Source organism: Taurulus bubalis, assembly GCF_910589615.1.
Source record: "Taurulus bubalis genome assembly, chromosome: 19".
NCBI classification, from domain to species: domain Eukaryota; kingdom Metazoa; phylum Chordata; class Actinopteri; order Perciformes; family Cottidae; genus Taurulus; species Taurulus bubalis.
Window position 1 is genome coordinate 15,325,358 of NC_136607.1, and position 26,643 is coordinate 15,352,000.

The window sequence follows — 26,643 nt, forward strand, 5'->3', positions numbered from 1 at the left end:
ACTATTGGTTGCATGCATTCATAATGTGTTTTATTATGCACTATACCTTTCATATTTAGAACTTGGATCACTCAGGTTTGCAGCTAGATACTTCTCCCTGCAGGAGCTGCAGAGGAGGTAGAAGGGGAAGTTGGAGCCACACTCCCCTTTGAACCAGACATCCACGTAGGCCCCGGTGCTGTCGTAACCCTTACGCGCAGCACTCTGACCGCAACCTGGGTGACGGCGCTTTATGTGGTTGTTAAATTGTAGCGTAAGGGTGCTGCACAGCTCACATTTCACCATCTGGCTGTGTTCTTCTCCAGCCTGAAAGTTTCAAACAAACCATGAAACAAAAAAAGCCCACGAGCAACACATGGAACAATGTTTTGTATTTTGAATTCAAAGTAATCACAAATAGTGTTTTTGTTTCTGTTATGTCACACAGCCATGGTGATGACAACACGTGCATGTGTGTGTGCGTGTGTGTTACCTCCACTATCTGGAGCGTGTCTCTCTCCAAGCTGAAGAATGAAGGGGTGAGCAGATCCTCATATGTTTCTTCATGGTATGGGTCATCCATGTAGCCCAACTCAGACTCCTCAGCAGAGAAGGGATGAAACTCCACCTGCTCAGGCCAATCACTGACTGATGTGTGCTGTTGGTACAGCGTAGGGAGGGGGTTGGGTGATGGCAAGTCTGAGAAGATGGTGTTTGCTTCAAAGGAAAATGAATAGTATAATGTTGAGTTATGTTTTCACATAGTCACAGCACAGGTTGATCACAATAGTTCAATCGGGTAATGGGAGCTCAAAAACATACAGACATTTGTGTCTTTTTTCTTTCTGTTTTTACAATATCTGCTTTTTAGCAGGTGCACAAAATATTTCTGGAGCAAAGCTGTGACTCCGACCTGCCCTTCGAAAAGAAGTCCTCTGACTCGGGCCTGAGCGTCGCCGCCGCGCTGGAGGAGGCCTGTTCCTTGTTAGGTGGACGTCCAAGAAATTCTCTCTCTCTATCCAGTCAAGCCCAGGCAACAGACTAGAAACAAAACAACATACAGCCCATCATTCTACTGGTTGTATTTATAACAGTGATAATATCATAATGCCAGTGTCAAAGAAATACAATTTAAGAAAAATGTCACTATGCTCCTCCAATCCCTGACCTTTCATTGATTTGACTGGTGGGGCGCTCGGGACATTGTACCGTCTCTGGCCCATCTGGCGACGGGGTGTCAGGAGCTCCCTCCGGTCTAGCTGACTCCGCTGTATGATGGTCCTCCGTCAGGGGGTGCTCTAGCATCCAGCTGGCCAACACCTCGATGGTTTGAGAGTCCAAGTCACCGCCTACATCTGGGAGGGACCACAGGGAAGGTGAACTGTCAGAGTTCAAAAAGAAAAGATGGATCATGGAGTGTTGCATTTCTAATTTGTGTTGAACATCACCACCAGATGATCACGCTTTCGTGTGCTGTCTGAGGTCAGACTGGCACATCTGCTCTGATGATACAGAGAGTGTGACAAGGGTTAGTGTGTGAAATTTGATTATGAAATAAGATTATGAAATAATGAAAGTGAGGGAAGGTCTAACATTTTTACAATGTGGAGGGTTTGTGATTTAAGGGTTTGAAGCAGAAAACATTACAATGTATAATATATATATATATATATATCTTTATTTGTTTTACCTGCCAACAGTACTTTTCAGAATTGGTTCACCTTTAAATTGTAGTCTTATAAGCCAAATATATATACTGTGAGCAACATTTTAGAGAAAATTGGATTTTCATTTATTTATTCCTTTTTCCCATGAGATGTGGGTAAAGTCTGAAAGCATAAATTGATTTCCCCCATGAGTAAGAGCATCGTGTTAATCTTTACTACGACAAAAAGGCTGCGGCACACAGTGAAGGACAGATGTTTAAAATAGAAAGCACATGAAGCAAAATAATTGAGTGATACTCTCCACAAAAGCAGTACCTGCTGCCTCCATGGCCCAGTTGATATGTCTCATAGAGAATCCCATTTCTAGCAACCGACTGGTGACAAACATTAGTGTCCGTTCTGGTGATTGAGGAGAAAAGTAAAAAGTACACAAAAAAACAGAAAACAAAAAACAAGCCCACAGCTACACTTTGAAATGTTCATACTTTGCGTGAAGACTGCAGTGAAATTAGTCATGTAGTTATTTTCACAATTTTAAAAATGTTGTTTCCCCTCCCTCAGTTTATGTTCTGCTTTATTAGTTTACAGACTACAACAAGCACCAAAAATAAGCCAACAAAGATGATGACAAAAATGGTGCCATTCAAGCATGTGAGGGCACAAACTGTGTCACGCATGCATTCGATAGGATAAATGTCATTTCTGTCCAATAGCAAAGCAAAACACGTGTTGAGACATACATATAAAACCATGCAAGAGGCAGACAGATCCCACTGAATAATCATAATACCCCTTATTTTTACAACAACTTAATTTCCAATTCCAATTTATATGAAGCCATGGAGAAAGTTGATTTAATAATTATTTATTTTTTGTAAATCAACTGACCTGTAGGGCTGCAACAATTAGCAGAGCTATTCTCTTTAACACAGTATGTCGTTGGACACTAATTGTAAAGTAGACGATATTTTTCTATTTGTGTTGATTTTCGACAGCTTTTCTCTGCGCTTGTTCTTACCCAGGCTGCTTCTGGCCTGTGTGCTGCAGGGACCTGGTTCCATGAAGCTAGTCTGCTGCTCTGTGAAGGCGTCACAAGAAGCAGAGCTGGCCAGGCTGAAGCAAGGGTGCAGCACGGGGGGAGCGCTAACCAGGCCGGTAAGCGTGGGGAACCGAGTTAAGACCATGTGCCTGGAGGGAGTCAAGATACAGTATATACAGTAATAACACACTGCACGTGGTGCTATACTGCCAGTATTCAGTGCCGACCTGACATTTGAAATGTAATGCATTTCAAGGAATACGGTTAGATGCCTACTAATCACAATGAACCAAGCATGCATCCTTTTATGTCAATATTGAAATGCTCAAGTCTGCTATTTGCTATTCTTGTGTCAACTCACACAGAAGGTTGTACAATATGTAATTCAACTGTGAGAGACTTTGGCAAATATCTCTGAGCTATTTTTGTTGTTGTCAAAACTCTCCTCACTGGACGCTTTGATTCTATTCTCTGTTTGATCATATAGCACCGAGGCTGTTTGTTTGTTTGCCACTTGAAAGCAGGAATAACACTGTGGTCAGCTGGCTGGGTTAATAGAAGAACACGCAGGCAGAGCTGCAGCTGAGGTTAAAGACAGTGCAGGCAGAATCCTAACTCTTTTTTTCAGATACATCCTAACTCACCCATTCCCTGGACTTCAGAAAAGCTGCTGCTGCCAATAGATACAGGTCTGTAGCAGTAACAACACGAGAATTGAGGATAACTCTGGTTGCTGTGTTTTTGTCCATTCAGCATGTTTACTCAACCAACAGGTAAATCAAATGAAAATCATTCACGATTAATCCAATCTATACTCACTGGAGGAGGCTGATGGGAAAGAAGGGGTTGAAATTATCAAGGCCTTCTGCCTGCAGGTTTATTGGCAGAGAGGATGCCAAATCGGTGTTAGAGGACGAGGCAGAGGCTCTGTTCGATTGGCCAAAGATGGCAGTGCCTTCTGAACCCGCGCTGTACAAGGACACAGAGCTGGAGGACTTGGAAATGGGCCGAGAGGACAAGTGGTGGCCAGATTCTGCAAGGACAGGGAGGAGAGGAAGGTCAGATCACCCAATACGTATTATAATACGAGACTATTTATTTTATATCTTGACCCTGAATAGAGTACGTCAGTCCAACTCCTGAGTCCATCAGGACAAGGTCAAAGTCTCTCAGGTCTGAATGTTGATTATTAACGTGTCTTAGAATTTCAACATTTTCTTTTCAAAGCTGTTGATAGTGGGCTTTTTTACATACAAATTAAAGCTGCAACAATTAGTTGATTGACAGAAAACTATGTGATGTCTGTCTGTGATGTCACTATCTTGTTCATTTCTTAACGCATTTTTCGGACATATGGTTAAAATTTTAAAGTCAATTTAATTTGATATATATACTGTATATAGAGCCCAATATCACAAATCGCAAAAATGTGTCAAAAAATGTAAAGTCCAAGTTTCAAGTCTACAGCTCTGCAACACAACTAAAATAACAAGTGTCTCAAATATGATCCATGCATCTAGATACCTTTGTGTTCTTTGTCCTCCTGCAGTCTGCTCAGGGCTCCTTTGTAGATCATGACCTGAGCCCTTTCCAGGTCAACAAGAGACACGCTCTGTTTGATGGGACAGGGCCTTACTGCCCACTTCACCATGCTCTGCACCACATACTGAAGCACGGATCTCAGCTCAGCACTCTCATCCCACTGGTTGCTGCCAGCCTTGGCCTGATCAAGGTTTGGGCTGGAAACGGGACTCATTGAGGAGGAAGGGTCATGTTTAGGCACTAGGAGCAAATCTGATAGTTTCTCACAACTAAAAATGACAGTCAGGGATTTCAAAGCTCCAATGAGTAGGTATGAGACTCTAACTGCTCTCAGTTCATGTGCAAATGCATCCACTTTGGAGGTCTGGGATGTTTGGGGAGGTTCGGGTAGACAGGTCAACTCCTGATGGTCAACAATCTTTGGGGCATCTTTGGTTGTGGACGAAGATGGGAAGGGGTCCGACTCGACCATCTCACTTTCTCTCATGTTCTCCTCTGAGTATTTCCTTTTGGAGGCTGGATAAGCCCCCTGCCATCCCTGCTCCTCCAGCAACCCCATCAAATAAATCAGGTCTAACAACACTGTCGGTTTGAGGCCTCCGAGTGGAGTGACATCGCAGAAGGATATGTCACAGGGCTCCAATGAGACGATCGGCGTGTCGCTGGGTGACCAAGAATTCATGGAGCTTAGTTATTGGTAAGGACGGGAAGAACCCACAGATATAGCATGGGGTGATACCAGGACGGATTCAACAGGGGTTAATGGATTTAAGAATGAAGAGGAAGAAGCAAAAAGAAAGTAAGATCAGGGGGGTTAATGATGAAAATAAAGTAGGATGTTAGACAGATTACTTGGAGGACAAACAACAACAGAAAATAATTATACAGAGTAACAATAAACACACTGAAAGGACGAAGACAAGAAAAATATAAGAATTGTTTAATGGAAGTTGATGAGAATCATCATTTAAGAAACATATGTAATGACATGTTTGTCATAAATTAGGCGGCGTATGAATATATGTTTGTAATACCTGACAGAGAGGTCCGCCTCCTCCCACTGAAGCTTGGCTAGAGAGCTTCCTTCTTTCAGGACTCCCAGCAGAATGGCCCTGCGTCCACTGGGCTTGTGCAGGCACAGACCTCCAGCCCGGAGACCACTGTCCACTCCTCCGATCAGGGCCAGTACCGGCCACACTTCAGTGCAAAGAGCAGCCAACTTGGCCTCCGACAGGGACCGCCGATGTCCCAACAATTCCCCTGTGTCGTCTGCAACAACGTCTCGGTCTCTCCCATGCTCTTCCTTCTCAAAGTGTGTGGGGCCGATTACTATGAGCATGCATGAGCAGAGCATCAGAGATTTAGGTAAGCAATGAGGGTGGAGGCACAGCAGAGTAACCCAAAGCATCAAGGTGCAAACTGCCACAACGGAAAGCAACTCCTAATTTAGCATTAGCAGTATCAGAATATCTATACTTCCGGGACAAGTAGATTTAAACAAGGGTGCAAATGGAGATAAAAACTCTTCATGAGCCGCAACATCCTTGGTTCATATGTCCACTATCGGTATCCATCCTCTCAACAAATACAAAAGACTTATTGTTTCGTGGAAAATAAACCAACATTCAGAAACTAATGAGTAACATAATTACTAAAACATTTTACCTATTTACGGACTATTGCTAACAGTCAATTTTTACTTTTGCCCCATTTGAAAATCGATGATGATTTCCTGTGCTAGCAAAGTGTAAGTGTTGTAAAATGAAACTAGAGCAAGGTCTATTTAAGAGCAGGCTGAACGGTCCTACAAGTGACCACTGCCAAAGCGGTGTCTGACCTGGATTAAAGTCATCCTCTTTGAGCAGGGGTCCAATGAGCTCCAGGTGTGTGTGGATGTACTGGTTGATGTGTGAGGCCCACTGGTCACACCGATGGAGCCTACGGAGGAGCTGCACTGTTGACTCCAGCAGCACCGTGGTCTGAGGGCTGCAGAGAGGCTCCCCGGGAAGAAGATTACTGGGCATGCCTCGCATCTTGAGGTCCCGCAGTGCCACCTGTGAGAAAAACAGAGGCACAATTATGTTACCCTCCAAAATGTTCTGCAAATGAAATTACTGTATGTAAAATAAAAAAGGATTTCCTTTTTTAACCTAAAGAAAATCCATCTCCATTTGCTCTACACATTACAAAGCAAAACATGTATATATTGTTTCCTCATATTCAATCCTGCCTTCATTTCACTGTATGGAGGGCCAGCTGTCTGTTCTCCTGGTTTTAAATTAAGATCTAGTTTTAAAGTTATATTCTTTACTGACTGTGGTCAAAAATATTGAATAACTTAAATGTCTGGTGGCAAAAACATACTAATACCTACTTACACAGGATTATCATGGCCTCATATTTAAAAACACGTGCCCTATTGAGTAAGTGCCTATAGTAAAGACTGTATATAAAGTACCTTTTCTCCAGGATTACTGCTGTAGAACAACACACAAGGATACAGTTCAGAGGCAACCACACCTTCAAATGCCAACTTTGGTTCCTAGCAGAAAAACACAAATACACAGATATTGCAAACAAAAAACAACCCAAAGAGCAAAAGCCCTGAATAGTGATTGTTAATATTTGGTCAGACCTTGTCATTCTTAGCAAATGATATGGTGTGAGCCTCCATGTCCAGGATGCAGGTGACTGTGTCACCCTGGGTAAAGGAGGGAAGTGTGCGGACCAGTTCCCCTCCATGGTACAGGTTGCCACTGTAGGCCCGATACAGCCACATGTCAGTGGTGGTGTGGTGGTTGTGATCTCTGACTGGCCAGCGTGAAACACCAATACAGGTGGCCTCATTGCCTCTGTTCTCTTTGGTAATATAGAACTGAGGAGAGAAGTATTGATCAGTTTGTTAAACACGTTCTCTGTGCACATTTCTGTGGTACAATCTTGACACTAACCAATAAGGAAGCATTAACTGCATCAGTGCTTTCTTTCTTCATGTATATATCAGCTACTTACCTTCCAAATGAAACAGCCAGCGGTGATGGCAGTGGTCGCCAGGCCGTACCCTTTCCCTCCCGAGCCGTGGGAGAGGATGTTCCCACTCTCCAAAGAACAGCAGATTATCTTGTGTGGGTCAAAGGAAAAATCTCCGATGGGAATACATTCATCATAGCTGCCTGGGTTCTGCAAAACATGAAAAATAATTGGTTAACAACCACTGTGCAATACCAAAGCAACACAATATGACAACATGGGCTACACAGTGGTGTGGTGTCGAGCACTGTCGCCTCACAGCAAGAGGGTCCTTGATTAACCCGGGACCCCCTCACACCCTTCTGTGTGGCGTTTGCATGTTCTTCTCAGAGTGGGCTTTATCCCACAGTCCTTTGCAAGACTTGCTGCTTAGGTTAATTGACATCTCTAAATGGCCCGTAGAGGTGCATGTGAGTGTGAATGCTCTCTAAGTGCCCTGTGATCGTCTAGCGACCTGTCCAGGGTGTTTTATTTATTTATTTAATAAATGTAAATAAATGATCAGTGATTTGCAAACATATTTTTAAATAATAATCACATTATACTGGAGGACTATGTTTTATATTCATGCTCTTTGTAATGTGACACTAATTAAATTGGTTGTTATTTTTCTTTCCTCTCCCACTTCCCATCCTTCCCCTCCATGGAGAACAAGCCCATCTGTTCTATCAAGTAGCCCTGCTGTTTGCAGTTGCATTACTGCCAGGAGTGAATTTCACTTCTACCCAAACTCAGCCTTTTCTGATCCTTCAAATATTGCATTCACTCACAATTGTCAAAAAACATCAACACACTTTCTGATATGACTATGAGGGTTATGACAGGCTTGTATATGGAAACATTTTGACCAAAGCCGAGTAGAGTTTTAATGTAAAACACAAAGCTTTGGCTGGCGAATCATTTATACCATTTAAATAGTGTTTGCAACCATTTATGTACATCAAGAAAAGTGGATGACTAAATAAGAACACATAATGTAAGCTGGGGGGTTTGTATCGGGAGTATTTTTTGTAACTTTTTCTCTGACAGATAGAAAAGTTGGAATAGATCAAAGTGTTAGCTATAAATAGATTTGTTAATCCTTTCTCTGCATTAAAAGGAGGATGACTGCCCTATCTTTCATGTACACAAGGTGAATTATTTTGTTTTCCAGACAGCAGATAAGTGGCGATAATGTGAGTAAACTCTTTTGTAAAATGCCATGGGAAGACAATTTGTTTTACATAGTAATACACTGAAATAATAATGCTTGTATAGCAATATTATATAGTAAGTGGTACATAGTATTATTATTGTAAAAATGGATAAGGAACTGACAGTTGACCCGATTATTTTGTGAAACTGCTGTATTACCCCCTTTTCTTTTTCAGTCGTCTCCTCATGGGTCTTCTCAGCTAGCGGTTCCTTCCACATATAAACAGACAAAAGCTGAAACAGTTGTTTAATAATCTGCAAGAGAATAGAGAAAAGGAAAACATGTAAAGGATAACTACTTCATTATTACATTCACATTTTCAAACTCTTATTTCATTACTTCACTTGCACGTTGCATTTACATTTTAACGTCATACCTGTTGAATTTGACCCGGTTCAGAACAAGCAGGTAACAGTCTTTCTAAAACATGGAACGCCAAGAGCTTAGTGCGGAGGTTCTGGAAGAGTGAAGATCCTGAAAAGAGGACAGTGGAAATGAACAGGGAATTAATAGGAATAGAAATATACTGTTCTTCACTGAAAACAATAGAAATACTGTTGTTAATTATCTTACCGGAAGAGCACTTGTGTGAAATAATGGCCATGATTGGATCAATCCATTTGACAAAAGTAGAACGTCTTTTCATTACTCTTAATGACAGTACACGCCTCAGAAACACCAAGAAATCTGCAAGCTGAGATTCAACCACTTTGCTGCTTTCCACTCCTAAAACAACCAAGACAGAAGAAAAAATACTCAATATAAGGCTTCACAAAAGCATAATTTGTCCTTAAAAACAACATACTTCAATGTGTTGTGCTATTTATAAAAACAAATATATATTTCAAAGTTAAATATAGCTTAATATGCAACACCAATTATATTTGTGCTCTTGCAGCAGGAGTCCAGATCTGTCCTCTCAGCAGTTCCTCTCTCTGCTGTCTGCTGCTGGTGGAAGGTATACAGGATATTTTGGAGCTGCTCACACAGCACTTCCATTAGAGCATTGGATACATCCAAAGGCAGCAAATCCTCACAGGAGCTGAGAATACAGAACAAGTTGTTATGCATGTAACACTCAAGTGTACTTTCAGTTTTGAATGAATGAAAATCACAAGAATAGAAGTAATGAACATTTTGTTGCAGCTGTTTGCGGTCTCTTCATTCTCACCTAGCAGCCACTGTCAATATTTGAAGCAGGCGGGCACAAGCTAGTCTGACAGCCCCACTTAGCAGCATGGATCCAGATTTCGAGGCTGCAAACCAGCCCTGGTTCATCAGTGCACAGCTGTTGTTGGTCAGCATGGAAAGGATTTCCAGGATGCCACATTTGATGACCAGCACCAGATCCACTGGTTGGTAGCAGAAATTGAGTGCAAACATTGTGGCCAGGAGAAGGTGCTGGCAGGAACCTGGTTATGATAGAGAGACAATCTCAACTACATGCAAAATATGATTAAGTTGTGCAGGGCAGTATATACAACAAGCGTGGACGCCTAAAGACACAACCCACATAACTCAACATCAACAATAATCATAACTCTCACAATTAACAGAGCAAACTAAATTAAATTGAATAAAACTCTGTTTACATCCGGAAGGAGAGCACTCAGTGGAACAAAATTAAACAAACAGAATAGACTAAATACAATGAAACAAGATCCTACTAAGACAACTTACAAGACCGGAGAAATAGAGCCAAACAAAAGACGACAGCTGAAAGCCCATTCTTAAACAAACAAAAACAACTTCTTTATATATCTTAAAAGGATCTAATTTTCTTGTAATTTTTTTAAAAGACGTTCTCTGCATTGCACACATTCTAAGAGCTGGGACTACTAAATGAGCTGTGTGGTCGTATGAGAGTGTCTGTCATTGAAAAATGAAATCTTTGAGCGTAAGCTTTTAGGCGTGGCCAAAGTAAGTTTATCCGTCCGCAACTTTAAACCACGAGAGAGCATCATGCATGCCCTCGGCACTCGCCCTGGATGAACTGAAAAATGTGACAATAATGAAATTCCTGTGAGTAAATAATGAACAAACCTGGATGTTCTCTCTCCAACAGGACCCTCTGTTTGAGGACCCGCACCACCTGCTGGTAGAAGGTGTGTGCTGCAGATTGTAGCTCTCTTTGCGTATCCATAGAAGCTGAATGCGTACCAGACTGGATTAAGAAAAGAGGGATTGGAGAGTAATTCATATGACAAAAGCTTAATGTGGAAGAAAAATATCAAATTAATACAATATTCAGAGATTCTCTTCACTCCATCTGGCTTGACATAATTATTCATTCCTTCTTTCTTTCTAGCTTTCAGAAACATGGTGACAAACATTGTGATAGCGAGATTACTAGATGTACCATGTAATGCTGCATCTCATAATTAGCTCCAGAGTGAGAGGCAATGATTTGTGTTCCCAGAGCAAAACATCCAGAGAGGAACTGAAGCTGCACAGACTGCAACAGTGCAGGAAACTGAGGGGAGACGGTGAACCCACTGCTCTTCTCCTCCATCTTAGACAGGAAGGATGACATCTGACAGAAGGCCTCCAGACGCAACTGAGCACAACAAAGGGAAAGGTTACTAGTTAGTTAAGACCTTTGTATTAATTCACAGATCAGTTCCAAATAATGTCCACCACTGCATTTTGCAATTGTTTTGGCATTATTGTCATTATATAATCATGTCCACCTATATTTTAGTCTATGTGGCTAATCACTTCTGCCATTACATTTATGAGAGTTAAAAACACCCCAAAAAAACATGAGGAAACCCACAAATTTGTACAAATAGTTGCAGGTGTTACAGAGTTATCATTCCTCAGCAGTAACAATGAACTATTATGTAAAAGAGAAAAAAACATATTACCTCAGCCCTCTGTTGCTGCTGCAGTATCGCAAAAGAAATGGCCTTCGGATCTGCCTGAGTGCATGTCTGTCCACCGGGTAGAGTTGGTGAGGAGGAGGATGACGAGTGGATCAGGCTCCCACAGACAAAGTGGAACACCTGGTTAAGAATAGGCAAAGTGTTGTTGCCATAGTGGGACATAGTTGAGCTTGGACTGATACACTGCCGAAGCCGATCCCAAGCGTCTTTCATGATGCCCAGAGAACAAAGAGGTAAACCTGGAACAGACAGACCAGAAGAATAAAAGGTATGTCAACACATTGTAAAGAGTTCATAATCAAGTTTTAATTCATGAAGGAGAAAATAATTTATTAAAATAAAAATGTAGCAAATTAATGTCTAAACAAGTTGTCCTCAGAGCAGAACATTTACAGTAAGAGACTGATCTAAAAATATGAACCTATATGCACTCATAATGTCACGCTGCAACATGTTCCCCTGGAAATAATGCAGACATGATGTGTAAAAAATGTTGCTGACCCAAAAAGACAACTCCGAGAACACAATAAGAAGATTACAAAAACATACATTAGTAAAAGTCATAGTTGGACATTTTAGGAAATACATTTTTTCACTTTCTTGCCAGACCACAGCCAGGCCCCGTCCTTGTGCTAAGGGTTGCTGAATGAAGCCTTATTATTAGAGTCGTGTTGATCTTCTCATCAAATTATTTAAACTATTCCTTTAATACATGATTGTAGGTAAGACTTCTTTTTTTTAATGCATTCATTAAACAAATGTTTAGGAGTGAACTTATTCCACCTACCCATTTTATTCTTGGAAGATCCCAATGAGTTTTTGGATTGGTCAGACTAAGTAAGACAAAGACAATACATTAGCACTGATAAAGAGGGGCGGGGCTACATCGGTACAGTAAAAGACTCACCTGTTTTCGGCCATCAGCAGCCATCATTAAGAATTCTGATGTTGATTTCCTAAAAGTGGGATGATAAGGACAGTTAAGAGCGACCAAAGCCCACAAAAAAAACACAACTGCACCACAAAAACAAGAACAAACATACCACAAAAAAAACATAGCTGCCTCATACAAACTCTAACCTTGCTCCAGTGTTCATAGCCTGACTATTCTCCCTTTCGCTGGGTTCCACACAAGCAGGCCTGACCCCCAGCAGGAGAAAGAGACAGCGCGACACCACCAGATGGCATGCAGCAGGGAAACCCAAGCTTTCCTCAGATCCCATCAGTTTCTCCCACTGCTGCTTTGGATCCAGCTCCCTCTCTGGGCTGACTGGGCTCTCCATGCTGCTGGGGAGGGTGGAAGTGCCAAAGGATTCGTACACTGTCACGTTCTGCTGTACTTGCATGGCCTCCCGGGTGGCCATAAATGATTCTAGGACTTCTGCAGAGACATGAGAGGATCAGATGTGTGTGTAATGTGTATTTCTGTCTGCGCCTCTTTGCCTTCTGGCATGTAATACATTTGCAATGTTGCTGGAAGAAGGAAAGAAATACAGACATGCATTTCTAACCTGACAGGTACATACGACTGTTGCCAAATGCGTCCTCCTCCACAATCTCTTCCTGGTTGTGGTTTGCTGTCGGGGTTGGAGGCACCGGCACATCGCAGCTGCAGTGACCTCCTGGCTGCTGCTCAAGATCCTTTCCCACCGGCTCCGCTGAGGTGCCTGGCTCTTGCCTGTCTGCATCGGGACTTTGGGGAGACTGTGTGGTCTGCAATACAAGAAATGTTTTAAATACACCTTCTTCCTCATTTCTAATCAAGATTACGTGTCAGTCCTTGTTAGAATAGTAGGATGAAATGCCTCTTGAATAGAAAGTACAATGCAGTAATTGTTAACATTAACGCAACAAAACACAAGTTTACAGAACAACCATTAAACTACATAACGTTTCTAAATCAGTGTTTTAGTTCATAATTCTTAAATGTTGTAAACAATGCATAATATTTGATTCTGAAATAAAGTAGTTTTAGTAATGGTACCTGTTTGGCAGCAGTCTGCACCTGTGTAATCCTTGGAGAGTTTTTATGGGCCAACAGAGTGCTTCTGATTTTATAAACCGTTTCATAGACGTTCAACAGCATCTCACAGGGCTCATATCTGCCTCAAGGGAAGGAGATAAATAAAGTAAATAGTTAGGATTGCAGTATTGATCTTACACAAATATAAGTTTAAAAGAATGCTCAGGCATTTCAGTAAATATTTGTGTTGCTGACCTGTCCTGCCAACAGGCCTCGTTCTGTAGTCCAGTGTGTTTCAGAAGAGCAGCCAGACTGCAGCGACACACCGTCTGCAGCAGACAGTCACCTGTAGAGCCTCCACTCTCCCATTCTGCTCTCACAGCAAAACAACACAACTCATTTACAACAAAGTCACAAGAATGAAAGAACACACACACTAAAGACCAGAATTTAAGAAATTAATATATGATATAATTGTGCAGCAATGATTGGAGCAAGTACATAAATACAGGTGCATCATTTTTCTTTAAAGAAACATAGTTTGGCAATTTTCATCTGGATATTTACATTCTAGACTTCCAAACACAAGCATGCAAGTCAAAGTACCTTTGCTGTGAGCATATTCCTCCATACTCCGCCACAGGCCACTTGCAGGTCCTCTGGAGGATCCCAGTGCCAGTTCCAGTAAAGTCCTGGTTTCCTCATTTAGACTGAGCTCTGCCAGCCTGGCATCACTACTGCCCAGCAGTACCACATCAGTCAGCCATGTCACACTCGAGTCTTCAGGACAAAGAATCACATGGGACATATGACAAGTGAGAACTACACACTTAGAAAAGTTGATTTCATTTAATTAGTTAAAGATGCCTTTCACCCCTGTGTTTTCATGTTCTAAGATGTATATATTATAAGGTAAACTAGGTCGCTTATTGTTTGTCATCCGATTCACCCTCCTATTTGTGTTGTCTATCTCTACTGTCAAGTCCCTAACAAAACATTACTCTTAAATCATTTGCAGTATCAGTAACATCCTCTTTGCTCATTGGCAAACACGGTGGTTGTACGATGAACATTGCATGCAGTTTATGTCCATGTGTCAAAAACATTGACTCATATGAAAGCATGCAGTACGTTTTCCTACCCAGCTGTTCGAAGTCCATCTCAAGGCCGTTCCTAAGTAGGACATTTGATAGCCAGAACTCTGATGTTTTCTCCTGAAGAGAGGGCGGCGGGCCTTGCAGCATACCACCAAGGCAACGGCCGACTGCCAACGCAACAGAACGTTCCAGATCCAACAGCCAGACCCACTTACTCTCCTCCTCATGTTGCTGCTGTCCAAGGCATGTGTTTTCTTCACTTTTATCTGTGGGAAGATCCCCTGGAAAGGTTAAACTTGTCTATATTTGATCCTGTAAGAGAAATCTTAAGTGTACAAATGTGCCATCCTTTTTATATTAATTATACCTGTGAAACTGCTCTAGCCGCTAATGTCAAAAATAAATATACGGGTCAAGCGTAAATCAAAACTCTGCTGACCTGAACAGGTTTTCTGAGCCTCCATTTTCAGTTCTTGTTCCTCCAGTAGGCCTGTCTCTGGTAGCAACCTGTTGAAATCATTGAGTTGTTCCAACAAGGCCAGTAAATGACTCAGGAGGGGTTGAACTGTGCCCAGAGGCAGCAGCAGCAAGGAGTACATTACTTGGCACAGCAGGCTGCCAGCCACTGAGTTGTACAACACCACTGAGACAAGGAAGGGATGGGACGAAAGAGGGGGATTAGAGTGACAGATTATAAAATAACTGAGAAATACAGATGGACAACAACTATAAGAGCACAGTAGACGATTAATTCATTGATTTTTGAACAGATTGATATAATGTGCTTGTCCTCAGACCAACTGAGACCTACCTAAATGCTCTAAAATCTATGAACCTGAAGGTGTCATCATATAACCACTATTATAGTACAGGTTTAGCTCAGAGACAGTACACATACATATAGTTTATATTGCCTTTTTGTTCTGATCTACGTTTCAAGGTGTCAGGATATATACTAAATATTGCATATAATGCACTGAAGTTTGTCTTTTGGTCTGAGAACTTCTCTCTTGTGGATATAATACTTCCAAAAGATCAAAAGCAGATTAACAGAGTGTGAAATATCACAGTCTTTGATATCATCCTTTTCTGTTCCAAACAACACACATATATCTCCAAAATTCACTGTTGTACTTCTTCCTTGAAGAAAGTAGTATCAGTCCAAATTATGTTAGTGTAAATGAATGTCCTATTACATTATTACTACTATTACAAAAAGGTATACAGGTCTAGCTATATTTTATGAACAAAAGCACTGTGTAAACAATAAATAAAATGCATGTGGGACAGTAGTTTGTCGGTTATAAAGGCACACACTTGTTATCAGCCATACTTCTTACCGTGAAGCTTCTTGATTATTTGTTTATCCAGGGAACTCTCCTTCAACAGCTTGGTCGATCTCCTGAGTGTCTCAGCAGCACAGGGAAGCAGCAGGTAAAGATGCTCACGAAGCAGCGTTGCACTGCTGTCATCCTACAGAACAGAAGAAACAGTGAACATAAAATCAGCTATATGGCTGGAGAGCTATTAGATTTAAATATATGGGAATATAAGTATACCTCAGGGCTGGGATGGATATAGCAATGGGCAAGCAGGTGTTTATGTAGTCCAGACAGCAGCTGGTGGAAGTGACAAGGAGGATCAGTCTGTCCCTGGCTATCACTTGATAACTGCTTGTCACTGTTTTTCTCCAATTCCCCGAATGCCCGCTCCTGTGTGCACACACACAAAAACAGAAACTGTGTTGAGGAATAGTACAATCAACTCTAATTCAACAGCAACAACGTGCACTAAAATATCCAGAAAATATAAAACATTTATGAAGATTTGACTGAGAAAACAAAGCCCTTCATGTTGCGTAATTCAACACATAAGACACAAAGTTGCACACAGGGTCCTCTTTCCATACCGTGTAAAAGCCAATGCTGTGGAGCAGGGTTCTGAGCAGCACCTCTGCTAAGTGCAGAGGGTTATAGGCCTCAACTGAGCTGGATGAAGAGGGCGTCCTGACGGACATAACGGGTGTCAGTGGGGGTCCCAAAGATGTCACCTCCCCAAAGTTGCTGTAACCTAGTAAAGAAGATACATGGCTCTGATCCTGAAGGCTGCTGAGGACCATGTCTAATTGCAGGCGCTTTTGAGAGATACAGGGGAAAGAAAGAGACAATTGTTTGGTTTGGGATTTTTTTTTTCTTTCTTTTTTTACGGCAACACATTTTCACAACATTCAAGCAGTCCTCAACACATATTGCCTAGCAACACTCCAAGTTGGTGCTGTGATTTGGACAAACACAGTTTGCTTGCTTTATCCATCCAACCATTTTACAGCCAACTATCTGGATCAGAGTTATAGTTTAAAAGAGGACAGCCATGCAGCAAAGGAAGAGCATTTGTCCTTTTTAAGGCAGTTTAAATGTAATTGTTTATGTGTGTTCTGTATTTACATAAACATCTTCTTTTACAAAACACTCTCCTGACAAAAAAACGCATTTGGTAATGATCACTAGCAGTATTTTAACAAAACATAGGCAATGTTTGAAATGGTACAAAAGAGCTCTACATACCTGTCCTTTGGAGGGGACATTTAAGATGTGAGGGCCCTGAGGAAGGAGGGACAGGAGCAGTTCTGTTCTTTCCCTCAGTGGAGGAAGCAGCAGGGATGCACCAATGGACAGCGTGTTCAAAACTGCCTGAGAATGGTCAGGAATGTCAACACAAGATGAAAAGACACTTGAAAATCAATGTTATCAATGGCATTATATATATATATTACACACAATGCTGTTCTTACTATCTTGGTTCTTACGCCTGCAGACAACACCAACAATTCCTCCAGTTCCACAACTCAGCCTAAAAATATTATGAAGAGAATCTAGTAAAAAGGCAGACTGATAGTTTACCTGTTGTATGGAGTCTGGCATATTGGTATCTATGAGCCGGAAGAGCAGGTTTCTGAGGGGCCTGCCCTGAGCCCCCAAAACCATGGCACCAGTGCCCCCAGCATGGGCCAAAGATAAGTGGATGGAAAGCAGCTTCATGCACAGCAAAAGAAACTGATGGTGGTCCCTGAGAAATATATACAGAGAGCATTAGGAATGTTGGTTAAGTGGATAGGAGGGAACAATACGGTGTGGGGTTCCATGTGTGTGGTGATGTAATGCAATAAAAACATAGATTCATTTCATTATAACTGATCAGAGCTCAACGGGCCACAAAGATTGATCTTTGCACATGACTCTATACTGAATAAAATCTCAAACACAAATAATAGAATACAATTGTCTTTAGCAGGTTATATTATCACCACTGAGTGCTATGTTCATTAATTGTCATACCTTTTAGATAAGAATGGGGCCGGGGGTGTGTCATTCCCGATGCCGTCACAGTAACTCTCTAGGAAGTTGCGTAGGTAGGCGAATGTACTCTCTTCCAAGTCGACACAAAAGGGCCTGTGCCACGCCACCAGTTGCCTGGAAAAGAGTAAGTCACTTAAAAAGAGCTGTACAAGCACAAACATATCAGAACTCATAAGACAGGGGGATGAGAAACAAGAGTTCAGCAGGATAAAACAATGATGAGCGATCAATGGAAAACCAAGGAAACACAACCATAACAAAGAGGCAGACACGGACTTCAGAAAAGAAAGACTTACATTTGTTTCAGACGAGATTAGGCTTTACCTGTCAGTGGGATCTGCGGTCCAAGCCAGGCTGTGAGAAGTGCCAGCAGTGATTTGCTGGATCGACACCCCCTCTAGACCGAGCACTTTCTTGGGTTTGGTAATTGGTGTCGAAGTGTGGCCTTGTCCACATTGGCCCATCGTGTTGTTCCCCCAGGCATACACTTCATTCTCTGGTGGAAGGAGAGCAGCGTATGTTGCAGTCAGAGCATGTTCACAATTGTAATATCCCATTAACACCTCGATAAAAATTACGATTCTTACCCCAAATACATTTTTTTAAACTGACGATTAACTGTTGAAGGTCTCTTACCATGCGTCAGAGCCAGACAGTGACTGTCTCCACATGAGATATCAATGATCTTGGTGATACTCAGGTCTTCTATGAACCTGGGCCTCAGAGAGGTTGTCTCAGACGAGCCAGATCCTAAACATGAGCCGCAGCCCCATGCAAACACCTGGATAAAAAAAGAATAAACACAAGTGTCTTTTCTGTATCTCTTTATACGTCACTTTGAATGCAGATACATTATTTAGCCTAAACATGTCAAGAGCTGTTGTTAAAGTGATAATATCGAAGATTTTCATTTAAATAAAACTCTCTCTCCTGATGAAGAATTTTCTCCATTGTATACAAACTAACAAAATCCATTCTGAAAACTTGTATTAACAACAATACTCCAGACTGCTTAACTCTGAGCACAATAGCATTGTTTTCACTCAATTAGAAAATCTCACTTTCAGGTGATGTTGTCATGCTCCTGCAGAATAAAAGATGTCAACAAGGAGAGTGTAGCCTTCTCAGTGAGGTCCTTTGAAAGTTGACCCACAATGCTGCATCTCACCTGTCCTGCAGAGGTAAGGGCCAGAGATGACTGGCTGCCAGCACACACTTTCCTGATGATGAATCCATGCAGCGCCTCTATGACCTTGGGGCGATACACACGATTGGTGTCTCCGTGACCTAGTTTACCTGCAAAAATGAGTCATGTCCGAGAACCAGCATTAATTCACTGTACCTTAAGTAGAGACATGTATGTTAAGATAGACGACGAATGATCCATAGTGTTTGTTATTTTCAAGCAATTTATATATTGGACAGAAATTATAATCTTACAATCCAACTATGATTTCCATCAGCGCACACAGATGCTGCAATGTGATCTTAAATCGAGCGACATGTCAACATACCATTGTCCCCTCCCCCAAACGACCACACGGTGCGTCCATCCTGAGCCACAGCAACGGTATGGGAGCTGCCACAGGCCACCTGCCCTACACCGCTGATGTCCTTCACTAGCGTGGGCATGTTCCGACTCTGACTGTCACTGTGACCTGCTCAGGGGAAGAACACAGGACAACAGAGGTTGTTGCTGACACGCTTCACTGAAATGGTTGAGACGAGCGAGCGCAAGCAAATTGAGAAATGAAGTGTGTACCGAGTCTGCCAAAGTCGCCTTCTCCCCAGGTGTAAAGCTCTCCATCATTAGTCACAGCCGCGCTGTGTCTGTAGCCAGCAGACACACAAACAACAACCTGGCAGAGATACCATAATGGATGTAAAATGATGTTAAATCGCATAGCTTTCCACATAAATGTATATATGAATAAAGAATAAAGTAGAAGGTTTTCTGAATGCCTACTTTGCCACACAGCGGGCCTTGTATGATTTTGGGATATTTCTGTGTCGCACTGTTGCCATGGCCCAGTTTTCCGTACTCTCCATCACCCCAGCTGAACACCTGGGAAAAATATTTTGAACATTTTATAATTCACGATAAAGAAAATTAAGATTTGTATTGGTCACTTAAAAATGTAAACTAGTTATTTAAAACATTTGGGAAAAACATTTCTTAGATAGATTATTGTGTTATTATACAGTCTGCAGATCTGAGAAATATGTATCGGTACATAATAGTAATTATTTTAGCTTGTTACCTCTCCTTCTACAGTGATGGCCAAAGTGTGACCATCAGAGCCTTTGGAGGAGGACACCTTCTTCATGTTCCTATGTGGCTCCAGCACAAGTTTTTTGGGCATGGACTGGTTGTTGGAGTCCCCCAGGCCCAGGCGGCCATAGCTGCCTTTTCCACATGCTTTCACTGAACCATCTGCAGATACCGAAAACGTACAGTACTGGCCGGCCTCAATCTAAAAGACGGACAAAGTGGATCAAAAAGAAGAACATTAAAAGATGAAATGTGGCAGAGTAATATTATGGGTCATCATTATTATGGGTAGCCATACCATTTGGGCATCACTGAAGCCCTGTGTCAGCTTTGGCAGCAGGATTTTCTCCAGAGTCCCCTCTGCCAGCTGATGGCTGCTGTTGCTGCCCCACACATACACCATGACTGTGTCGCTTTCTGAACCAGGAGCAGCTGCATTAGTGCTGCAGGAGCACAGGCAGTAGGATGCTAGATTACAAATCTGTCAAAAGAGAGGAGGGAGAGGTCCATAAAGTCAGTTACTGAAAAGTATATCCGTTCTTAATAGTGCCTAAATGTTAGAGAGCATGTACCTCCTCAAACAGGCAGAGAGCTGCCTGGGAGAGTCGGCAAAGTCCATCTGCATCCTTTTTCAGCACCTGAGTATTGACGGAATCCCCTCGGAAACTCTGGGCGGAAAACAGATTTGTTTAGCCTTCAACATGTGTTTTTACTATCACCTGAGACTCCAAGTGTGTAAATATTGGGTTCGTTTGAATGTACAATTTGCATTTTTATTACATTCCAAACGTTTTGCTTGCACATTCTTTCTAAACCAGAATTTTTAATCGCAACAAAAAAAAAAGTCACAGATCACTGCATAATCAGATAATCAGGCAGAAAGTCAAGAAAGACTAAGAGGCACACATTTGATATCCTAATCTGTAGATGCAGATCTAAAGTGTGTTTTTATGTTGTGTTCTCCTTCAGGACTTTCTTAAGCTACTACAGAGCTCTAAATTGTGTGTAGGATGCGCTAAATCAATCATAAGGATGTTGGCAATAGCCGGCCCTTGTTGTCTAGAAATATTGCAAAGCTGATTAGCCTGCTAAGGGATGACTCAATGTGAATACAGAGGGAGGGAAGGAAGACTGGCTCAATCTTAATCTGTTTCTGCAAACTAATGTATCTCTCCAAGCTTCAAATGAGACCGTTCAAATAAAAAGAACAGCTTGCAGCAGGGATGGATGTGGCAGCTTAGAGCAATTATCCTGCTTTACAATCAATGGGCCTCATTTACCAGTATGGTCATAGATGTGCAGGTAAGTTACCTCATATGACTTGTGAACTAACCTCAATACATTAGTGAAAAATGACTCATTACTTATAAGGTAACATCTGAATTCCTTCTCCAGGCTGTTGTTTGCCATACTTTAAGTCATGTTAAAGAAAAAGCTATTTTTATAGATACAAGTAAAATAGTCCCTTACAAGCAGGACAGAGGTGATTACTCCAGGTGACCCAATGTTATAGTCTGGAAATGTTGAACTTCCAAAAACACACAAATCCAAATAATCATGCGATGTAAGGACAAGGGAATTCCTCTGACATCACTACATTTTAATAATAACAGTTATGTCTGAATATAGTTAATGGAACAGTAAGAGAAAACACACACAAAAAACAGAAAAGAACATCAACAACAGACTAAAAACTAAGGTCTAAATTTAAAGACCTACCGAATACTGCTTCATTTGGAGAAGCGTTTGATGGACGACATCAAAGCCAACGCCAGCTGAGTTCTGCGAGCTCAGTGAGGAGGACGAAGAAGACAGTGCAGAGGAGGATGAGGACATAGAAGCAGCCAATGCTACCTCCACCCACTCCAGCAGAAACTTGAGAGAGCCTCTCTGCATGGCTAGGCCAAGCAGCAGCTCCAGGGCTAGCCTCCGACCGGTTGGGTCTGCACCACCAGTCCCACTGCTCACAGATGTCTTCTTCAGGAAGTCCGACACCTGTGCCAGGCAGTCTAGCCCAACCGACGGGATCTTATTCTCATTGGCCAGAGAGAGCGGCGGCAGAGAAGTCAGCACAGAGGACGCCGTGGCAAGCACGTCATTGCAGAGAACCGACTCCGGATGCACGGAGGCTGCGTATCTCCAGTTCTGCTGCAGCAATGAGAAGAGCAGACTCAAACCTGTCCTCACACCCATCTCTATCAGAACATCTGTTCCCGACTTGACTTTGGACGCTCCCCCTAGCAGACGGGGCTCTGAGGCCAGCTCAAGTTGCCCACATTCGGTGCCACTGTCCGTGGACTGGGAGGGCAGCTGCACGCGGAATCTGTCATGGTATTTGCTGTGAAGCGCGTAGTAGATCCTCTGGAGGACTACCAGCCTGTGGTGGAGGCCCACGGTGTAGGAGGTTTGCGTCAGCATCCGGTGGGCCAGCCATCGCTGGCTGTGAAGCAGGGATGAAAGGTACTCTTCCTTTTCCGCTGAGGCACTGGACTCACACTCAAAGTCTGGCAGGCGTGGGCCCACGAGTTCTTGGACAGGTTGGGCCAGAGTCACCACTTCCTTGTTGTGAAGGAGCTTATTGTAGAGCACAGCAGCTCCATGCCTCCTGGCTGTCTGTACACTGTCTTCTGCTGCCCAGGAGCTATTGAAGTGCTCCTGCCACTTCAGCAACACATGGGTCTGACAAGGCACCATGTCTGGGCATTATCTATACTCCGATATACACCTGAAAGACAGAGAGGGAAACACGATTGAAATGCGGGCTGTCAATTGACAGATTTATAAAATTCACACGTATCATCCCACACACTTGATCAACATAATTAAATGGCTTTTTCTTTAATCTCTGCCATCAAATTTGTAGGCAACATTCGCCGCTGAAAGTCCATGATCTACTGTGTTTTCCTGCCAAGTAAAATCAGAGTAAAGGTGTCAAGTTTCTCCTTAGTGTTGGAACTTTTCCAGCATACAGTACATCCAGGCTAGTGGCATAGGCCCAGTGGGTATCACTGAAATAGGTCAGCTCACCCAACAGCTAACCAACACACCCACGCTAATGAGACTGTTGTCTCACAAGCTGATATGCTACACACCACAAAAGGGATGTTTTTGGTTTGTTAACATTTGAAAGTGAAAATGTCATAATATAACCAGTCAAAGAATGAAATTAGACACGAGTGATGATAATTTGTACCCCCTTCGATATTCATTCTTATTCTCAATGCGGTTGTCAAATACAATCCCATGCAAAGAAAACCAAACTCCCAGCCTGTCTGTCTGCATTTTTGTCAACTCAAGTCAAGTTGCTCTGGAACAAAAACACAGATTTGTGTTTTCCTAAGGGAGGTTTTTTTTAAGGGAGGTTAAAATGTGAATGCCCCAATGACAGACGGCATTTAAATCATTATAGCAGGTGATTTCATGGGGATATCAGTGGCATGACATTTCCATAGGATTATCTGCATTCACTGTACCAATTCTAAACTGAATAAAATATTTGATAGCCACTCATTTAGTACAAAAAATGCATGCAATAACTGTGCCCTTCATTACAAATGCATTTCTATAATGCGCTATAATGACCCCCAAGATAAATGACTCGTCATTCCTGACGAGCAACACACAGGTTGAGGGTAAACTGGTGAAATCAGCAGTTGAGTTGTAGAAGTTTCCCTACTCGGGTAATGGCTGAAACTCCTTCGAGGATTAACACGTGTACAAATGCATGAGCCGGTGTGTGTGAGAGAATGCTAGTTGCTGCTAAACATGTGATCATGCGGCTGTAGTCCACAGTCGTCTCGCTTGCCTTGCCTGAGGCCTGCGGGGCTATATGGTTTCCACTCTGGACAAAAATAACAGCAAGCATTGATATAGCAATGGAGTCCTGCAGTCAGACGACCACCATCAAGCAACCGGCCGCATTGTAAGGCGCTACCATCACGGACTACGCACTATTTGTAATTTCAAACCCAACATCATTCATAGATAAAAAATCCATATCAGTGACTGACTATGAATGCGTGCAGCATGAACATTCAGAGGGAACGTGTTGTCATTTCCTGTTCTATTATTTGCCTTTACCTACTTGGTCATTATATACACATTACTGATGATTATTTATCAAACATATATTTGTGTAAACATTGTATAAAAGCACCATTGGTCATCACTTCAATATCAATGATTGATATTTAATGATTCCTTATCCCCCAGCACTGCAGAAGGGTGCCAATTTACAAAGCTATGTCAACATGTTCCTGAATATCACATATTTTAGATCTTGTTTATTTAAAAAAAAAAGAAAATACACATGCACTTTATTGGACAAAAATATGAAATTTAAACATTGGCTAAAACAAATGGTTGTTTTCCTTGTTCATGTATATTGCCTATTAGTTTTTTCTATTGATTGATTCATACTTTAAGTAAAATGAAGAGAAAGCTGAAGAGAGAAATGTTGAAAACGATTTTGCCTAATTTCACATTGTTCAATTACTTTCACTGTCCAAACATCGTGAGGCCCACATATATTAATGTACCATTAAATGAGACCAAGAAAAGCCCTCACATTCATCTAGCTTTGATAATGTAATAATGAGAATATAATGCGGCCAAGATCACATCTTTCTTCTGCAGGATAGCTGTCCTCAATCTATGAGAGAGAGAGAGAGAGAAAGAGAAAGAGAGAGAGAGAGAGAGAGAGAGAGAGAGAGAGAGAGAGAGAGAAGACAGAGATAAGATAGAGATAAGATAGATAGACGCTAGGTTATTTGGGAGCACCTCCACCATCCTGCATCACATTGCTTGAAGGCTGACCCAGGACCAGCTGGAAGTGATCCAGGCCTTTGAAAGTCATCCAGAACAAGCTGGAGGAAGTTGCTGAGCCAACGGTCTGTTTGGATGGGTTCCTACATTTAACTAGACAATGTATTAAAATGAATGGCTTTGGATGCATTCACCAACAATGAGAGCTCCATAACGCCGGGCAACAACTTCATTATGATAAGATGCTGTGGAGGAAAAAGGCAGTCAGCTAAAAAAACACACCGCAGTGTGTCAGAAGTTAGGCATTCTCGCTCAGGACATCAGCCAACAGGATCATTTAATTAATTGATGTCCGACTAACGACATTAAACAGCCCCCTGCTCTCTGGCGCACGACTCCGAAACGCGTCTGTTAACATCTCGCACCGCTCCGTGTTTTTCTTCTTCTTCTTCTTCTTCTCCTTCTTCTCCTTCTCCTTTCTCGAGCGATAGTTAGCCCTGTGTGACATTAACAGTCACGTTGGCTTCAACGACATAAACAGCCAAATATGTGAACCTGAAACGCAGTCGCCATTTGCCAACACCGGTGACAAATTATTATTTGTATTATTAGTATTGTTGTTGTTGCATTTGCGGTGACAGTTGAGCTAACGGCTGGCTGCAGTGCAGTTGCTAGTCGGGTCCATGGCTGTCAAAACCGACCAAGCCCCTCCGCTTGTCGGCTGACAGCTCTCAGCAAAACACTCCCGTGGCTCGTTAACGTCGTGAGAAGATATCCACGTGGTTAATTCAATAAATAAAACACACCGCAGGCACGTAAGTTACCTTGACTGTAAAAAAAAAACGCAGATAAGTGGTTTGCGTTACCTGTCCCGTCCCGGTGAGGTCTCCCTTGGACGTGAATATCATATCAACCTTCTCCTCTTTCTTCTTCTTCTTCTTCGTCTGCTTGAGGTTTGCCCATCGACGCCAACACCAAAGGTCGAACGACGCCACCTTGTGTCTGGGAGTGGGGGTAGCTATCTTCTTTATCACCTTCCTCATCATGTTTTTATATTCATCTATCAATTACTTTTCTTCTATTTTTTCATTTAGACTGTTAAAGATCCTTAATATAAAATAAAGCCACAACATATATATATATATATTATACAAATATTATTATATATAATACACATTATATATATATATATATATATATATATATATATATATATATATATATATATATATATATATATATATATATATATCTGTGTGTGTGTGTGTGTGTGTGTGTGTATATAACGTGTACTTACTTATGTGTACTTACTTCTCATGAGCTTTATCCCTGAGCCTGAGAAAAAAATGTCTTATGTGGCTCATGAGGGAACTTAACCTTGATGATGTTGCATTTTGGGAAATGTAGGATCCAGTGTTTCTGGACCCATAGGAATCAAAGTTAGGATGTGATTGTTTCTCTTTAATTCTTGTAAATCATCCAACTTTATAGAATTGCGATACTTAGTTGCTGGAGTGCCCCTTATGAACTTTTGAACTATGCTAGTTAGCAGATTAGTAAACAGCTATAAAACAAAAATATTTTTAAGACAAATCTCAGTGTCAATAACTTCATGTTGTCTTTTCTTTTCGTGTACGGCTCCATAGGCCTGGATATGTTATGTTAAATAAACATAGCTTTTTTATCTTTCATTTTATTTTTACGATTAAACTTTGGACATAACCCTAATACAAAAAAAATCACCTCGTTACCTTTTAGTGAGCCTATACAATATGATTTAATTGATGCATCTAGTTAAACATTGTCAATAGTATTTCCAATCATAGGATGTTGTGAGTAAAAAAAAAAACATCC

General features: G+C 41.8%; 1 protein-coding gene across 1 annotated transcript in view; it reads right to left on the bottom strand.

The window, feature by feature from the left end:
• The window catches only part of LOC306751674 (putative E3 ubiquitin-protein ligase HERC1), a gene marked incomplete at its 5' end in the record, with an annotated part of 36,416 nt that extends 13,697 nt beyond the window's left edge, over positions 1-22,719 (bottom strand). Inside the window, 46 exons of the mRNA XM_079235288.1 lie at positions 47-306; positions 473-678; positions 893-1,020; positions 1,148-1,334; positions 1,962-2,045; positions 2,665-2,834; positions 3,505-3,718; positions 4,210-4,913; positions 5,262-5,556; positions 6,065-6,281; positions 6,686-6,769; positions 6,863-7,102; positions 7,240-7,407; positions 8,611-8,706; positions 8,829-8,926; positions 9,026-9,178; positions 9,328-9,494; positions 9,624-9,864; positions 10,496-10,616; positions 10,812-11,009; positions 11,320-11,576; positions 12,125-12,170; positions 12,245-12,293; positions 12,418-12,718; positions 12,849-13,050; positions 13,322-13,439; positions 13,556-13,670; positions 13,907-14,080; positions 14,442-14,663; positions 14,837-15,040; positions 15,738-15,870; positions 15,957-16,109; positions 16,307-16,531; positions 16,962-17,087; positions 17,298-17,463; positions 17,733-17,867; positions 18,078-18,249; positions 18,390-18,534; positions 18,922-19,049; positions 19,268-19,411; positions 19,516-19,612; positions 19,720-19,818; positions 20,015-20,227; positions 20,324-20,506; positions 20,598-20,693; positions 21,745-22,719. Coding sequence (XP_079091414.1) covers positions 47-306; positions 473-678; positions 893-1,020; positions 1,148-1,334; positions 1,962-2,045; positions 2,665-2,834; positions 3,505-3,718; positions 4,210-4,913; positions 5,262-5,556; positions 6,065-6,281; positions 6,686-6,769; positions 6,863-7,102; positions 7,240-7,407; positions 8,611-8,706; positions 8,829-8,926; positions 9,026-9,178; positions 9,328-9,494; positions 9,624-9,864; positions 10,496-10,616; positions 10,812-11,009; positions 11,320-11,576; positions 12,125-12,170; positions 12,245-12,293; positions 12,418-12,718; positions 12,849-13,050; positions 13,322-13,439; positions 13,556-13,670; positions 13,907-14,080; positions 14,442-14,663; positions 14,837-15,040; positions 15,738-15,870; positions 15,957-16,109; positions 16,307-16,531; positions 16,962-17,087; positions 17,298-17,463; positions 17,733-17,867; positions 18,078-18,249; positions 18,390-18,534; positions 18,922-19,049; positions 19,268-19,411; positions 19,516-19,612; positions 19,720-19,818; positions 20,015-20,227; positions 20,324-20,506; positions 20,598-20,693; positions 21,745-22,719 — 8,909 coding nt within the window. The remainder of the gene's footprint in view (positions 1-46; positions 307-472; positions 679-892; positions 1,021-1,147; positions 1,335-1,961; positions 2,046-2,664; positions 2,835-3,504; positions 3,719-4,209; positions 4,914-5,261; positions 5,557-6,064; positions 6,282-6,685; positions 6,770-6,862; positions 7,103-7,239; positions 7,408-8,610; positions 8,707-8,828; positions 8,927-9,025; positions 9,179-9,327; positions 9,495-9,623; positions 9,865-10,495; positions 10,617-10,811; positions 11,010-11,319; positions 11,577-12,124; positions 12,171-12,244; positions 12,294-12,417; positions 12,719-12,848; positions 13,051-13,321; positions 13,440-13,555; positions 13,671-13,906; positions 14,081-14,441; positions 14,664-14,836; positions 15,041-15,737; positions 15,871-15,956; positions 16,110-16,306; positions 16,532-16,961; positions 17,088-17,297; positions 17,464-17,732; positions 17,868-18,077; positions 18,250-18,389; positions 18,535-18,921; positions 19,050-19,267; positions 19,412-19,515; positions 19,613-19,719; positions 19,819-20,014; positions 20,228-20,323; positions 20,507-20,597; positions 20,694-21,744) is intronic.
• Positions 22,720-26,643: the final 3,924 nt, after the last annotated feature.